This window comes from Palaemon carinicauda, chromosome 30 (genome assembly GCF_036898095.1).
Source record: "Palaemon carinicauda isolate YSFRI2023 chromosome 30, ASM3689809v2, whole genome shotgun sequence".
Lineage (NCBI taxonomy): Eukaryota > Metazoa > Arthropoda > Malacostraca > Decapoda > Palaemonidae > Palaemon > Palaemon carinicauda.
Genome location: NC_090754.1, coordinates 57,327,634 through 57,345,133, shown reverse-complemented (window position 1 = coordinate 57,345,133; position 17,500 = coordinate 57,327,634). Strand labels below are relative to the sequence as shown.

The window sequence follows — 17,500 nt, the reverse complement described above, 5'->3', positions numbered from 1 at the left end:
GAACGAAGAGCATGCCCAAACCAACTCCATCTACCTCTCATCATGATCTCATCCACATATGGCACTCAAGTAGTCTCTCTTATAGTTTCATTTCTAATCCTGTCTTGTAATTTAACTCAATAACCTTCTGACGGCTTTGTTCTCAAATCTACTAAATCTATTAGAGATTGTTTCATTGTCCTACCATGACTCATGTCCATAGAGTAACACAAATCTCACTAGACTGATATAGAGTTTGATTTTATATGTAATTTCAGGGGATTTGATTTCCAAATTTTACTTATCTTAGCCATTGGATGATTTGTTTTTTTTTTTTTCAGTCTTTCACTAAACTTTAATTTTAAAGACCCTGTATTGGAGATCATAGTTCCTAAATACTTAAATTATTCTACCTCATTAATCCTTTCTCCTTCCAGTGATATTTCATCTTCCATTGCATACTCTGTTCTCATCATCTCTGTCTTTCTTCTATTAATCTTCAGCCCATCCTCATGTGATATTTCATTCATTTTGGTAAGCAAGCATTGCAAATCCTATGGTCTTCTGCTAACAAGGACAACATTATCAGCAAAATCTAGATCTGCTAAATTCCTATCACCAATCTAGTCCAATCCTTCTCCACCATTCTTGTTATGAAATGTGATAAAGTAGAGTATTCTGTTTCTAACATTATATTATTTGGATTTAATAAACCAAATATCTTCTGTTGGTAGACATTGTCATGTTTATGGTAACACATAAAAGAAGAGTTAAAAGATAAACACATTATTCTGTCATTTTATTGGAATAAATAGAGTATTAAATATTTGTACAATAAATAAGGGCGCTATAATGTTCTCAAGCCTTAGCAGCCTTCATCTCTATTTACTTGGATTCGTTGGAGTCGGGAGCATAATAGCGGCGTGGAGGTGGAGCATATCTTGGAGCCTCAAAGGATTCGTCAGAAGCTGATTCGTAGGATTCGACGGAATCAAACTGGGCCTCTCCTTCATAGTTGACTTCGGCTACGTATCCGTCATCTCCGTCGACGTAGTAGGACACCTTCTGCAGGCGGGAGTCGGGCAGCTGGACGTAGTACGACCCCTGGGTGTCGTCTCCGTCACGGGCTTCCTGGTGTCCGAATTCGTTGCTGGAGGAGTCGTCGCTCACGGCCCAGTTGAAGTTGTATTTGGCTTCGCTGGATTCGTATGATTCCTCGGAGCTGGATGAAGCCTGGAATTTTTTGCAAAGAGTTTCATAAATGTAAATGGGTTCTTTGGAATGAGACATTATTTATACATGTCTAACTGGAATAGGTTTTATGTTATTCATTATCAATATATGTTGAATCATAACAGACATTATACTCACTCTAGGAGCAGCGTAGGCATATCTTTCCCTGCTGTCCGCAGCAACTAGGGCAGCCAAGCCCAGGGCAACCAAAAGGACCTGAAATGTATTATACAGATCATAATATAATTAGATAAAAAAAGCTTTTTAAAACTATCCCCATAAACTCTCTATTGGTAAAATAGACCCGTGATATCATCTTATGAAAAGAATCCCCATAAACTATCTATTGATAGAATAGACCCTGGATCTCATCTTAGGAAAACTATCCCCATAAACTATCTATTGCTAGAATAGACCCGTGATTTCATCATATGAAAACTATCCCCATAAACTATCTATTGCTAGAATAGACCCGTGATTTCATCGTATGAAAACTATCCCCATAAACTATATATTGGTAGAATAGACCCTTAATCTCATCTTATGAAATCTATCCCCATTAACTATATATTGGTAGAATAGACCCTGGATCTCATCTCACCTTCATAACCATGGTGTTCGTTTGAGGTTCTGGAGAACTGTGTGCTGTGATCAGCTGAGCTGCTCAATATATAGGTGCCATGAAGGGGTAGGCGTGGTCCAGATCTGCCTGGAAACAAGATTTTCTTTTTGTTTGTGTACGAGTGTGTGTGTTAACCGTTGGGCTATTGCAAAACCTCTGCGTATATGGGCTAGAGAAACCTGTGCTCTAAACTTTAAAGGATATTTATTTGAACTTTGTGTATATTACCTAACAAAACCTCTTTTCATTTTATGAGGATTAAAAACACAGATGTTAATGGAAGCTTTTTATATATTTCTTATCCTGAAGGTCAAGTGTATAGTCCCATACTGAATTTTTATGCTCTGTTTAAGACTTAGTTTTAAAATTTCCAATAGCATCTCTGAATAATATAAGATACAGTTTGTATGTTATTTACCAAAGCGTAAATAATAAAATTAACAAAATGTAAGTGAAGAGAAAGAAAGGATAAATATGCATCATGCATACGCATGCATACATGAAAAACACACATTTGTAAACAATTTTATTTATGTTTATCGTCCTACTCATTTTTGGATACTAAACATAAAATCATTTAGATGATTAACCTTTAATATTATTATAATATTAATAATAATAATAATAATAAAGGTAATAATAATGATAATAATAATAATAATAATAATAACAATAATAGTGATAATGATATCAATAATAGTAATACTGCTAATAATAATAATAATAATAATAATAATAATAATAATGGTCTCTTATGCAACACTAGACGGTTAAATGACAATAAATTTTCGGTCTGAAAAAAATAAAGAACTATAGTGCGGACTGCATTGGCAGCTTATTTCTCGATCTTTTGTTAGACCTTCACCATGACCTTTGACTTTAACATTTATTAACTGCCATTGATTTTCATACGCTCAAATATGAACTCAGTTTGAAGTCTTGGCTATAACGATGTCCAAAATTATGGCTGATCAAGTTAATTGCACATTTTGCTTGATCGTGACCTTGACCTTATGAAATTCAATAATTTCCATAATTTTTCATAAAAATTAATCATTGCAAGTTTCATTAATCTACGACTAAAATTATGGCCAGGAAACTGCTCACAAACAAACGCGCACAAGAAGATATACAAACCGGGGGTAAAGATGACCTCCTTCCAACTTCGTTGGCGGAGGTAATAAACTGCTAAATACTTCAACTCATATGTTAATCTACATTCAGTTGCCGTAGCTTCTTCACCGAGCTTCAGAATAGACATCTTAACGATTTGATTAATCTGAAAGTCTTCCTATACTCACATATCTATGAAGGAATCATTCACTTGCCATTCTCTGGTGAGAAAACATAAAAAAACATGAAATACGTTTTAATTTATAATCAAGAATAATAAAAAGAATTTTCCTCAAATCTATGTCTACTCAAATAAATATTGTAGTAATCAGAGTTCGTTTTACAACCTCAAGCTGCATTGGAAGTAAACGATTTAATGAGGTATATGTGAACATTCTTATACGAATAATGGAAACCCTTATATAGATCAGGAGGTACAGCATTTAAAGGTTTAAAGGACACTCACAAATGGCAGAGGCAAGGGACAGTAACATTGACATATCAAGCAGGACAATGCCCTAGAGACTGACCATATATACATATGGTCAGCGCCTAAACCCGCTCTCCACCCAAGATGGACCAAAAGAGGGCTAGGCAATGGCTGCTGATGACTCAGCAGATAGACCTATAGACTCCCCCAAACCCCATATCCTCCGCTCACTAGGATAGAGAGGTTGCAGCGGCCAAAGAAGCTAACGAGTTTGAGCGGGACTTGAATCCCAATCTGGCGTTCACCAATTAAGGACGTTACCACATCGGCCACCACAACCTAACTTTCTGTTAAAATAGTATTTCTATGTCAATGTACTTACCTATATAACCTCTTAACTTCTCTTATTCTTTGTTACAATAAGTTGTCATAAAAGATCTTGAAATATTCTTCATTTATTATCATAAACTATTTCAGTTCACCAATACGTATAATATAAAGACAAAATTTAAAAATCAGTAATTTAATGAAAACTAACATCATATATAACTGTATGAGAAGGATGCTTAATTTAAAAGGCAAATAACACTGTTATCTACATCTAGGAGTAAGGGACACTGGGAGTATGCATATGTATACATGTATATATATGCAACAACAAACAACAAATGCAGTCGTTTCTAGACCACTGCAGGACAAAAGCCTCAGACATGTTCTTATTCATGACCGCGGTTTGACCAGTTTTTATCATCACGCTGACCAGTGAGGATTGGTGATGGTGGGATACTTTTGTCTGATCCTCTCACATAAAACCAACCTTGTATTGGTATCCCTGACTAGTACAGCTTGGCTAATCATAGCAACACACAAACAAATTCACCACAATAGGTTATGTCCACTCAGAAAGGAATGTATATATATATATATATATATATATATATATATATATATATATATATACATATATATATGTATATATATATATATATATATATATATATATATATATATATATATATATATATATATATATATATATAGGTAGTATAGATAGTTATGGAGAATTGCGTTCATCACCATAATTATACTCATTGGATACCATGAATGAACAAACGTTAAACAACGTATGAAAACGTTTAGCCTTCATGAAGGTCACTGAAGAAATCTCCCAATGACAAGGAGTGGTGACCTCCACCTCTGTGAAAGGGTCCTGTACATACCAATACCTCAGCCATTAATCTCTGGGGCATAGAGTCTTATTGACCTTGAGTTGAATAATGACCAGATGTTTAATACAATAAAGATCTTCTAATGGTGGACGTCGGTATTTTTAAGGAAATACAGAAAGATCAAAATATAAAAACATGTGATTATTCTGTCATTTTATTTGAATAAATAGAGTATTAAATATTTGTACAATAAATAAGGACGATATAATGTTCTCCAGCCTTAGCATCATTCATCTCCATTTATTTGGATTCGTTGGAGTCGGGAGCGTAATAGCGGCGTGGAGGTGGAGCATATCTGGGAGCCTCAAAGGATTCGTCTGAAGCTGATTCGTAGGATTCGACGGAATCGAACTGGGCCTCTCCTTCGTAGGTGACTTCGGCAACGTAGCCATCATCTCCATCAACGTGGTAGGACACTTTCTGCAGGCGGGAGTCGGGCAGCTGGACATAGTACGACCCCTGGGTGTCGTCTCCGTCACGGGCTTCCTGGTGTCCGAATTCGTTGCTGGAGGAGGAGTCGCTCACGGCCCAGTTGAAGTTGTATTTGGCTTCGCTGGATTCATATGATTCCTCGGAGCTGGATGAAGCCTGGAATTTTTGAAAAGTGTTTAATAAATTTAAATGAGTTTTTTAGGAATGAGACATTATTTATACATGTCTTATTGAAAGAAGCTTTATATTATTCATTATCAATATATGTTAAGTCATGACAGACATTATACTCACTCTAGGAGCAGCGTAGGCATATCTTTCCCTGCTGTCTGCAGCAACTAGGGCAGCCAAGCCCAGGGCAACCAAAAGGACCTGAAAAGTATTATACAGATTATTATATAATTAAACTAACAATGCCTTTGAAAACTATCCGCATACACTATCTGTAGGTAGAATAGACCCATGATATCATCTTATGAAAACTATTCCCATAAACTATCTATTGGTAGAATAGACACGTGATTTCATCTTATGAAAACTATCCCCATAAACTATATATTGGTAGAATTGACCCTTAACCTCATCTTATGAGAACTATCCCCATAAACTATCTATTGGTAGAATAGACCCTGGATCTCATCTTACCTTCATAATCATGGTGTTCGTTTGAGGTTCTGGAGAACTGTGTGCTGTGATCAGCTGAGCTGCTCAATATATAAGTGCCATGAACGGGTAGGCGTGGTCCACATCTGCCTGAAAACAAGATATTCCACTGGTTTGTGCACGAGTTTGTTTGTTAACCGTTTGGCTATTGCAAAACCTCTGCGTATATGGGCTAGAGAAACCTGTACTCTAAACTTTAAAGAATGTTAAGTTAAGCTTTATTTCATCAAACACAGCATATGTTCAGTTTACTATGATTTAAAACGCAGATTTTAATGGAAACTGTTTATATATTTCTTATTGAAGAGGTCACCTTTAAACTTTAGAGGACATTAAGTTGAACTTTGTATTATTGAGCACAACATATTTTCAGTTTTCTATGATTTATTATATATATTTCAATGGCAACTGTTTATATATTTCCTATTCTAGAGGGCACTTGTACAAAATTATACAGAATTTGTCTTCCCTGTTTGACATTTGCTTATCAAAATTCGAAGAGCAAAAATTTTTGTTATAAAAAAATTACGTAGATGAAAAAGAAAATTCTTTCATGTTGTTGATACGATGACAGTTGATATGACCTACTTTATATTATAAGAGAGATTACTCGAGTGCCATATGTAGATGAGATCATAATGAAGGGTAGATGGAGATGGTTTGGGCGTGCTCTTCGCACTCCTCAAGAGGTATTAGTTCACCAAACGTTTAACTTGGATCTGCAAGCCACTAGAAGAGTTGGAAGACCAAGGCCTACGTGACTGAGGTCTGTGAGGCGTGAAGTAGAGTATGAATGGAGAAGTATTGAATTGAAAGCTCAAGATAGAGACGAATGGCAAAATCTAACCGAGGCCCTTTGCGTCAATAGGCGTAGTAGATGATGATGATGATGATGACTTTAAACTCGTACGCATACGTACATGAAAATAATACATGTTTGTAGTTATAATTGTTTGGGTATATCATTTTATCTTTGTTGTATACGAAGAAAATATCTATTTCCATAAAAATCCTCAAAATATTTTGGCAAGCTCAGTAACAGATGTTGGATAGTTAATATATAAATCATATTGGTCATTCATAGGAGATAATAATAATAATAATAATAATAATAGTAATAATAATAATAATAATAATAATAATAATAATAATATTGATAATAATATTAATAATAATAATAAAAATAATAATAATAATAATAATAATAATAATAATAATAATAATAATAATAATAATAATAATAATATTAATAATACCAGTGTTCACTTAACAATTATTTCAAGGACATATTGAAATACATATTGATCTGAATGCAGTAAAGAACTAAGAGCAATGCAAGTCGAGTCGATATTAAACAACTTTCAGGTGTCATTGCTTCTTCATTGAGTTTATGAATATGGATCTTACCAACTACAATAATTTAAGAGTCCTCCAGAGTCTTTTAATATCACCCTGGATGTCTGATCGAATATCTATTATCATCATTATTATTACAAGCTAGGCTTTAACCCGAGTTGGAAAAGCAAGATGCTATGAGCCGAAGGGCTCCAACAGGGAAAAATAACCCTGTGAGGAAATGAAAGAAGGTAATAAATAAACTACAAGAGAAGAATAAACAATTAGAATAGAATATTTTAAGAGCAGTAACAACATTAAATCTTATCCTTCACATATAAACTACTAAAGCAAACAAACAAAAGAAAAAAAAAGAAAAAGAAAACTAAGATAGAACATCATGCCGGTGAGTACCCCCAAGCAAGAGAACGCTAATCCAAGACAGTGAAAGACCATGGTATAGAGGCTATGGCACAACCCAAGACTAGGGAAGAATGGTTTGATTTTGGGGTGTCTTTCTCCTAGAAGAGCTGGTTACCATAGCTAAAGAGTCTCTTCTACCCTTACTAAGAAGGATGTAGCCACTGAACAATGAATCCCATAGCTTTTCTGATGAGAAAACCTAAAAATAGTTCATGAAAGGAGTTTTGTCAGGATAAGAACATACACTGTTAAAAAAAATGCGTAAAAACACAGTAAAAATCCTGGAATATCTGTTGCCACGCATTTGCCGCTATAAAAACGGATATATTGACCTTAATGAGTCATATTACGGTCACCAACCCATAAAAGATAATAACAAAGTAGGGTACAAATTAGGGTCGCCTGTATTTTACTGAAATACAGATGATAACAGTATATTTCTACGGAGAATATCCAATTGAAATTACGGCTTCTTTAACAGTATATGTATATTCACACATATATTGTCATTTCTATGAATAATCTATAATTAGTTGTGCTGCAATGTATCCATAACCTTATATTCATTATATACCTTAAAACAAAAAAAACGTTTCACTATACATCAAAATGTTTCGACCTCCTCAAGGTCACTGATGAAATCTCTTCATTACAAAGACCGGTGACCTTAACTGGTGAAAGGATTTTCGGCCATTAACGCCTGTGGCATAGAATCTTATTGACCCTAGGTTGAGTAATGACCAGATATCATCAATGCCATGGTCTTTAAGACTCAATACTATACAGTATTCTAGAGGTTTTATTCCACCATTGGCCCTGTTGTGGAATGATCTTCTTAATTGGGTAGTTGAATCGGTGGAACTTCAGAAGTTCAAGCTTGTTGCAAATGTTTTTTTATGTTGAATAAGCAGATATAAGTCTCTATTAATAGTTTATATAAGACAGATCTATTTCAATGTTGTTACTGATCTTAGGATATTTTATATTAATAGTTAATTTTTTCTAATGTAGTTTATCTATTTACTTATCGTCTTTCCTTACTGGGATACTTTTCCTATGTTAGAGCCCTTGGGCTTATAGTATCCAGGTTTTCCAGCTAGTGTTGTAGCTTAGCTCTTAATAATAATAATAATAATAATAATAATAATAATAATAATAATAACTTTTTTGTCCGATTGTTTTCATAATCATTATTATTACTTGGTAAGCTAAAACCCTAGTTTGAAAATAAAGATGTTATAAGCCCATGGGCTCCCACAGGGAAAATAACCCAGTGAGGGAAGGAAAAAAGAAAAATAAACTATTTCCCGGAGAGTAACAATATTAAAATAAATATCTCCTATATAAACTATATGAACTTTAACAAAACAAGAGGTAGAGAAATTAGGTAGAATAGTGTACCCGGGTGTACCCTCAGGCAAGAGATCTCTAACCCAAAACTGTGGAAGACCATGGTACAGAGGTTATGGCACTACCCAAGATTAGAGTGTCCTCATAAAAGAGCTGCTTACCATAGATAAAAAGTTTCTTCTACCCTTAGCAAGAGGAAAGTGGCCACTGAACAATTACAGTGCAGTAACCCGTTGAGTGATGAAGAATTGTTTTGTAATCTCAGTGTTGTCAGGTGTATGAGGACGGAAGAGAATATGTAAAGAATAGGTCACACTATTCGGTGTATGTGTAGGCAAAGGGAAAATGACCCATGACCAGATAGAAAGATCCTATGTAGTGCTGTCTGGCCAGTCAAAAGACGTCATAACTCTCTAGTTGTAGTTTCTCAACGGGTGGCTGGTGTCCTGGCCAACCAACTACCTATATATATCAACATATATTTCTTCAATATATTGCAAATAAAAGTTCGTGGTTTCAAAATTCTCATTTATGTTAGCATGAAAGATGGCATAACATGAAAACTAAAAGCCATAAATATTTGTTTACAATATATCTTTAGAACAACAACATAATTACATACACAAACATAAAACTTTATCTTATTAATATCTTTCTAATGAGAAAGAAGATTTAATGATGAAATGGTTTCATGTAATTCCAAAATAGGGAAGAAAACTTATCTCTCCTCTCTCTCTCTCTCTCTCTCTCTCTCTCTCTCTCTCTCTCTCTCTCTCTCTCTCTCTCTCTCTCTCTCTCTCTCTCTATATATATATATATATATATATATATATATATATATATATATATACATATATATTTATTTATATATATGTATATATATACAGTATATATATGTACATACATTCATGTTTGTGTATATATATGTGTATATATATAAGTGTATATATATATATATATATATATATATATATATATATATATATAAATATATATATATATATATATATATTTACATATATAGATATACATATATATATATATATATATATATATATATATATATATATATATATATATATATATATATATATATATATATATATATATATATATTTATCTCTAAGCATATATTTATATGTAAATTATATATGTGTTTGAATAAATGAATATGGACATATATACATATATGTATTTGTATATTAATGTTATATATATATATATATATATATATATATATATATATATATATATATATATATATATATATATATATACATGCATATATACATACATATAAGTATATACAAATATACATACATATGTATATAAATTAAATTACATAAAACCTTTAACCAGTAACAACATTTGCTTTTCTAATTTGGTTTATGTGTATTTCTCAGTTAATAAGCAAAAAAGGCTAAGATAATCCTTAAAAAATAATTCAAATATTTGACCAAGTTAAAAACAAATTCCTTTCGAGTTATACACTTCTGTTCATTCTATAAGAATTGTTTAATATAATTAAATTACTTTAGTTAGAAAAAGTATACCACTTTTGGAATCTCTTATTCGAGTTTTAGGACGATTGGATCTCAACTTAATAATAATAATAATAATAATAATAATAATAATAATAATAATAATAATAATAATAATAATAATAATAATAATAATAATCATGGTCATAGCTTCAGCAAGCTATCTGTTATTTCTTCATTCATTCTTTCACTTGATTACCAGTCAACAGTAGTATGTAGGAATCTAGAAATAAAAATATGAAATGAATAGTATAATTTATTTTATAAATAAATAAGGGCTTTTGCTCTTGGCAAATCCATATAATATAATTTAACAAACTTCCATTCCAAGTAATTATGTATTAATGAGATCTACTTGGATTCGTTGGAGTCGGGAGCATAATAGCGGCGTGGGGGTGGAGCATATCTGGGAGACTCAAAGGATTCCTCGGAGCTTGATTCGTAAGATTCGACGGAATCGAACTGGGCTTCTCCTTCGTAGGTGACTTCGGCTACGTAGCCGTCATCTCCGTCGACGTGGTAGGACACCTTCTGCAGGCGGGAGTCGGGCAACTGGACGTAGTACGACCCCTGGGTGTCGTCTCCGTCACGGGCTTCCTGGTGTCCGAATTCGTTGCTGGAGGAGTCGTCGCTCACGGCCCAGTTGAAGTTGTACTTGGCCTCAGAGGATTCGTATGATTCCTCGGAGCTGGATGAAGCCTGGAATTAAAGCGATTTGTTTACTTAAAGGATGATAATCCAGGAATGTCTTCAAGTGAGGCATTCAATGTCTTCAATATATTTGAGACTCAAGTATTCTCATTTTGGCATTAATAATACTTACTCTTGGAGCTGCGTAGCGGTAGGTTTCCCTACTGTCTGCAGCAGCAAGGGCAGCCAAGCCCAGTACAACCAGAAGAACCTACAGAGAGGGAAAAGAATAAATAACTATATTCTATAAACGAAAATTAGAAAATATACAAAATTCTGAAGTACATGCAGATAGGGAACAGAATAAACAACTATATTCTTTAGATGAAAATTAAAAAAAAATATACAAAATTCTGAAGTACCTGCAGATAGGGAACGGAATAAACAAATATATTCTTTAGATGAAAATTAAAAAATATACAAAATTCCGAAGTACTTAGAGATAGGGAAAGGAATAAACCACTATATTCTCTAAACGAAAATTTAGAAATAAACAAATTTCCGAAGTACACACAGACTGGGAAAGGTATAAACACCTATATTAACTGAATGAAAATAAGATATAGTCAAAATTTTAATAATAGAAATGTATAGATCTAAATAATTGTTAGAGTATCATCTAGTACACCATTTCTCAGCTTACCTTAGAAACCATGATGAGAGAACGAGTGACTTGGAAACTCTGTACCTCCCTGAGAAAGACAGCCGAATTTATAGTGAGCAGTCAGGCACCCTACAGAGAGTAGGCGTGGTCAGGCTCATGAGAATTCAAGTTTTTTTCGCTTTTTTTTTTTTTTACATTGAAACAAGTTTCGGGAGAGTTTCGTAAACTCTCGCTTCGCTTGAATACATAATTAGATGAACCTCAGACATTATAAAGATGTTTTAGTGCCTTTCTTTATGGAGTGACCAAGCGTTTGCAAATGGATTAACGAAGTGATGATTGAAATTAGGGCAAAAATTGTGTAAATTTTTCCTTTTTTATTTTGAGAAATACACATTTACAGTTTTCACAAATTATAATATTGTATATACATCCTGAGCCCTTTTTTGCGTCAATAGACGTAAAAGGAGATGATGAAAATTGTCATTTTTTTTTTTTTGGTTAAGAATTATACATTTACAGTTTTTACAATTTATAATAATTTATGTACATCATGAGCCTATTTTTACGTCAATAGACGTAAAAGGAGTTGATGAAAATTGTAATTTTTTCTTTTTTTTTAAGAAATACTCATTTACAGTTTTTACAATTTATAATATTGTATATACATCATGGGCTCCTTTTGCGTCAATAGACGTAAGAAGAGATGATGATTATATACATAATAATATATTTATATGAATAAGTTTTGTAATTAACATATATTCATAATTTCACGTTTCACTATACACTATATTTTCTCTGTTATTTCCAAAATATGTTTGAATTTTTTTATTGTTTTTTTTTGGGGGGGGGGGGTTAAGTATATACATTTCAACGATCTCGGGAGTATGGAAAGATTATTGGTGTTAATGCATTAATTATTATTATTATTATTATTATTATTATTATTATTATTATTATTATTATTATTATTATTATTATTATTATTATTATTATTATTATTATTATTAGGATGTCTAATATTCAACAGGTGTTCTATAATAATATTACCATTTTTGTTAGTATTAGTTGTAGTAAGCTTACTAGTAATAGGACAATTGGTAATAGAATTTTATAAAGATTTAGATAATATATACATATATATATATATATATACATTTATATATAGATATAGATATATGTATATATATAGATATAGATATATGTATATACATAAATATACTGTATATATATATATATATATATATATATATATATATATATACATATATATATATATATATATATATATATATAATACATACATACATATATATATATATATATATATAATATATATATATATATATGTATATATATATATGTATATGTATATATATATATATATATGTATGTATGTGTTATATATATATATATGTATATATATGTATATATATATATATATATATATATATATACATATACATATATATATATATATATACATATATATATATATATATATATATATATATATATATAATACATACATACATATATATATATATATATATATATATATATATATATATATATATATATATATATATATATATATATATATATATATATATATATATATATATCATGAACTTTCTCCACTAACATAATATTCCTTATTATTATTCTTTCACAGTAGTATTCTTATATTTATCACCATCATTATCAGCATTGTTCTTAACGAGAGGGGCGCTCAGTAGAGAGCATGCCTTCGTCACGCCAAGCTGTCTTATTTTGCTCTTAACTCCACTGCGTACTTATACTTCGATGTGTTTTATTTAAAATCTAATGAATTTGTCTTTGGGTCTTGCTCCAGACGTCCACTAAATTTTGTTGAAATTGGTTCTGTAGTTTTTTGCGTAATTTGCTCGCCCCCCCCCCCCCAAAAAAAAAAAAATTGCCACTCACTTATCATTGCGAATATTTTTAAAGCATTTCTGCGTACATGTACTTTGATGTACTTTTTACAAAATAATACAAATCATCCTTAGGTCATACCCAACATAATTACCAAGTTTGGTCAAAATCGGTGTAGTAGTTTTTGTGTAAAGTTACTCACAAACGAAATAATAAACTAACAAAATATTTGACATTTACTTAAGATTTCTATTATTTTCAAAGTAGTGCTACGTATTTGTACTTTGATGTACTCTATCCAAAATTATACAGATTCATCCTTGGGTCATACTCAATATGACAACTAAATTTGGTTAATATCGGTGCTATAGTTTTATTGTAAACTTGCTCCCAACCAAACAAATAGATATATATAAACTAACAATATATTTGCGTTTTACTTAACATTTCTATTATTTTCAAAGCACTGCTGCGCACTTGTACAAACATATAATTTATCCGAAATGTCACAGATTTATCTATGAGTCATACCCAACATGACAACCAAATTTGGTCAAAATGGTTGAAAAAATAAATTAACAAAATATTTGACATTTACTTAATATTTCTTTTATTTACAAAGTACTGCGACGTACTTATACTTTGATGTTACAGATTTACCCTTGCGTAATACTGCAATATAACTACCAAATTTGGTCAGTATCGGTGAAGTAGTTATAGTGTAAAGTTACTCACAAACAAAAAATTGAACTAACAAAATATTTGACATTTACTTAAAATTTCTATTATTTTCAAAGTACTGCTAAGTATTTGTGCTCTCATGTACTTTATCCAAAACTGTACAGATTCATCCTTGGATATTATTCAACATAACTACCAAATTTGGTCAAAATCGGTCCAGTAGTTTTAGTGTTAAGTTGCATACAAACAAAGAAATAAACTTACAAAACATTTTATATTTACTTAACATTTCTATTATTTTCAAAGTTCTGCTACGTATTTGTGCTCTCATGTACTTTATCCAAAACTGTATAGATTTATCCTTGGGTAATACTCAATGCAACTACCAAGTTTAGTCAAAATCGGTCCAGTAGTTTTTGTGTAAAATTACTCACAAACAAAATAATAAACTTACAAAATATTTTACATTTACTTAACATTTCTATTATTTTCAAATTACTGCTACGTATTTCTGCTCTCATGTACTTTATCCAAAACTGTATAGACTCATCCTTAGATAATATTCAACATAACTACCAAATTTGGTCAAAATCAGTCCAGTAGTTTTTGTGTAAAATTACTCAAAAACAAGCAAACAAGGGTGAATTAAACTTACTTTCATTTTCATAAAACACATTCTCCTTATACAAACATGAAATCATTATTTAGACCAACGGAGTTAACGATACAAAAAACTTGCCTCGATGCAAAGCACGACTGGATATCAGTATTCATCGTCTAGTCCAAGGTCAAGTCAATTGACCTTGGCAAAGCTGTGCCGTTGACCTTCTTAACCGGGTAGAATGGGAGGAGTTAAGGGGCATCTTAAGGTCACGCTACCTGCCGGTGGTTTTCTCTCTCTCTCTCTCTCTCTCTCTCTCTCTCTCTCTCTCTCTCTCTCTCTCTCTCTCTCTCTCTCTCTCTTTTATTATGATTTTCTAAATATTGTTCAATATCTAAACGTAAGTAGAGAAACAAGGAGAAGAAACAATCTCTCTCTCTCTCTCTCTCTCTCTCTCTCTCTCTCTCTCTCTCTCTCTCTCTCTCTCTCTCTCTCTCTCTCTCTCTCTCTCTCTCTCTCTCTCTTTTATTATATTATTATTATTATTATTATTATTATTATTATTATTATTATTATTATTATTATTATTATTATTATTATTATTATTGTTATTATTATTATTATTATTATTATTATTATTATTATTATTATTATTATTATTATTTTCCAAATCGTTACTCATTACCTAAAAGTACGTACAGAAACAGAGAGAATACTCTCTCTCTCTCTCTCTCTCTCTCTCTCTCTCTCTCTCTCTCTCTCTCTCTCTCTCTCTCTCTCTCTCTCTCTCTCAATACATCCTTTTTCATTGACCATTTCTGTATGCACTCGATCCCATTAATGGTGTTATGTACGTAAGATTATATTACTACAGATAGATCTGCACCTACACATCAGAGATCATTACATTTGTTTGGTTGATCAATTAATATCATTAATTGTTGATTTTATGTACGGTTGTCCTCTATTAAGCCCTACGACCATACATTGTATGAAAAATATGGGCTAAATAATCCTCTATTTCAAAGAGGCCATATAAACTGGAAGTCCAATACATAACGATAAAGTCTTTTATAAACCCTATGATCATCTACTGTATGAAAAATATGGGCTAAATAATCCTCTATTTCAAAGGGGCCATATAAACTGGAAGTCCAATACATAACGATAAAGTCTTTGTTAAACCCTACGATCATATACTGTATGAAAAATATGGGCTAAATAATCCTCTATTCCCAAGGGGCCATATAAACTGAAAGTCCAATACATAAAGATAAAGTCTTTGATAAACCCTACGATCTTATACTGTGTGAAAAATATGGGCCAAATGATCCTCTGTTTCAAAGTGGCCATATAAACTGGAAGTCCAATACATAACGATAAAGTCTTTGATAAACCCTACGATCATATACTGTATGAAAAATATGTGCTAAATAATCCTTTATTTCAAAGGGGCCATATAAACTGGAAGTCCAATACATAACGATAAAGTCTTTGTTAAACCTTACGATCATATATTGTATGAAAAATATGGGCTAAATAATCCTTTATTTCAAAGGGGCCATATAAAATGGAAGTCCAATACATAACGATAAAGTCATTGATAAACCCTACGATCATATACTGTATGAAAAATATGGGTTAAATAATCCTTTATTTCAAAGGGGCCATATAAACTGGAAGTCCAATACATAACGATAAAGTCTTTGTTAAACCCTACGATCATATACTGTATGAAAAATATGGGCTAAATAAACCTCTATTCCCAAGGGGCCATATAAACTGGAAGTCCAATACATAACGATAAAGTCTTTGTTAAACCCTACGATCATATACTGTATGAAAAATATGGGCTAAATAATCCTCTATTCCCAAGGGGCCATATAAACTGGAAGTCCAATACATAACGATAAAGTCTTTGATAAACCCTACGACCATATACTGTATGAAAAATATGGGCTAAATAATCCTTTATTTCAAAGGGGCCATATAAACTGGAAGTCCAATACATAACGATAAAGTCTTTGATAAACCATACGATCATATACTGTGTGAAAAATATGGGCTAAATAATCCTGTTTCAAAGGGGCCATATAAACTGGAAGTCCAATACATAACGATAAAGTCTTCGCTGTATTCTCAAACTCGAAGATAGAGTTTAAACGTTTTATAGGTCGCTCATGAATGGCAGATACAAGGGACAGTGACATTGCCCTATCGAGCAGGACAATGCCCTAGAGACTGACCATATACACGTATGATCAGCGCCTAAGCCCCTCTCTAGCCAAGCTAGGACCAAGGAGGGCCAGGCAATGGCTGTTGATGACTCAGCAGATACAACTAAAGGCTCCCTCAAACCCCCTTTAGCTCACAAGGATGATGAGGTTGTAGTGACTAAAAAAACTAACGAGTTTGAGCAGGACTGGAACCCCAGTCTGGCGTTCAACAGTCAGGGACGTTGCCACATCGGCCACCGCAATTGAAAAATAGTTTTATTTTAAATTTAATTCATATGAAGATATGTGGAAATATAATTCAATTTGTATGTCATTTAGTAAAATAAAGATCGGTTATTCCTCGAATATATCTTATTGTTTAATGATTATTCGCCTGGGAGTTGTTTTCTTTATCACAAATTACTGTTACCATTCCTATGTAGAGCATAAGCATTATTC

The 17,500-nt window shown here is 32.1% G+C and overlaps 2 protein-coding genes across 4 annotated transcripts in view; both read right to left on the bottom strand.

Annotated features, from left to right (window-relative positions):
* LOC137623171 (cuticle protein 21-like) overlaps positions 1 to 11,721 on the bottom strand; it is a 26,085-nt gene extending 14,364 nt beyond the window's left edge. The window contains exons 1-3 of one of the 2 annotated variants that reach the window (XM_068353869.1): positions 11,684 to 11,721; positions 11,174 to 11,251; positions 10,594 to 11,049 (exon numbers count right to left, since the gene is read on the bottom strand). In XM_068353869.1, coding sequence (XP_068209970.1) covers positions 10,702 to 11,049; positions 11,174 to 11,251; positions 11,684 to 11,695 — 438 coding nt within the window. In that variant the 5' untranslated portion in view covers positions 11,696 to 11,721 and the 3' untranslated portion in view covers positions 10,594 to 10,701. Of the gene's footprint in view, positions 1 to 10,593; positions 11,050 to 11,173; positions 11,252 to 11,683 lie in introns of those variants that run through there. The other variant, XM_068353871.1, reaches the window with a different exon arrangement.
* Positions 766 to 5,723, bottom strand: LOC137623170 (cuticle protein 7-like). 2 transcript variants are annotated; one of them, XM_068353868.1, is made up of 3 exons: positions 5,684 to 5,723; positions 5,333 to 5,410; positions 766 to 1,212 (listed from the first exon to the last, which is right to left on the bottom strand). In XM_068353868.1, exons 1-3 carry the CDS (start codon positions 5,693 to 5,695, stop codon positions 865 to 867), a joined length of 438 nt encoding a protein of 145 aa, XP_068209969.1. In that variant the 5' UTR covers positions 5,696 to 5,723; the 3' UTR covers positions 766 to 864. The 2 variants fall into 2 exon arrangements, with proteins under 2 accessions (XP_068209969.1, XP_068209968.1); XM_068353867.1 differs by lacking the exon at positions 766 to 1,212 and adding an exon at positions 4,784 to 5,194.
* Positions 11,722 to 17,500: the final 5,779 nt, after the last annotated feature.

Excerpts from the sequence above, each read along its gene's own strand:
- LOC137623170 (XM_068353868.1), bottom strand. Across the intron at positions 1,213-5,332 it reads ATGCCTACGCTGCTCCTAGA|GCTTCATCCAGCTCCGAGGA; the intron begins GTGAGTATAATG and ends AAAAAATTCCAG.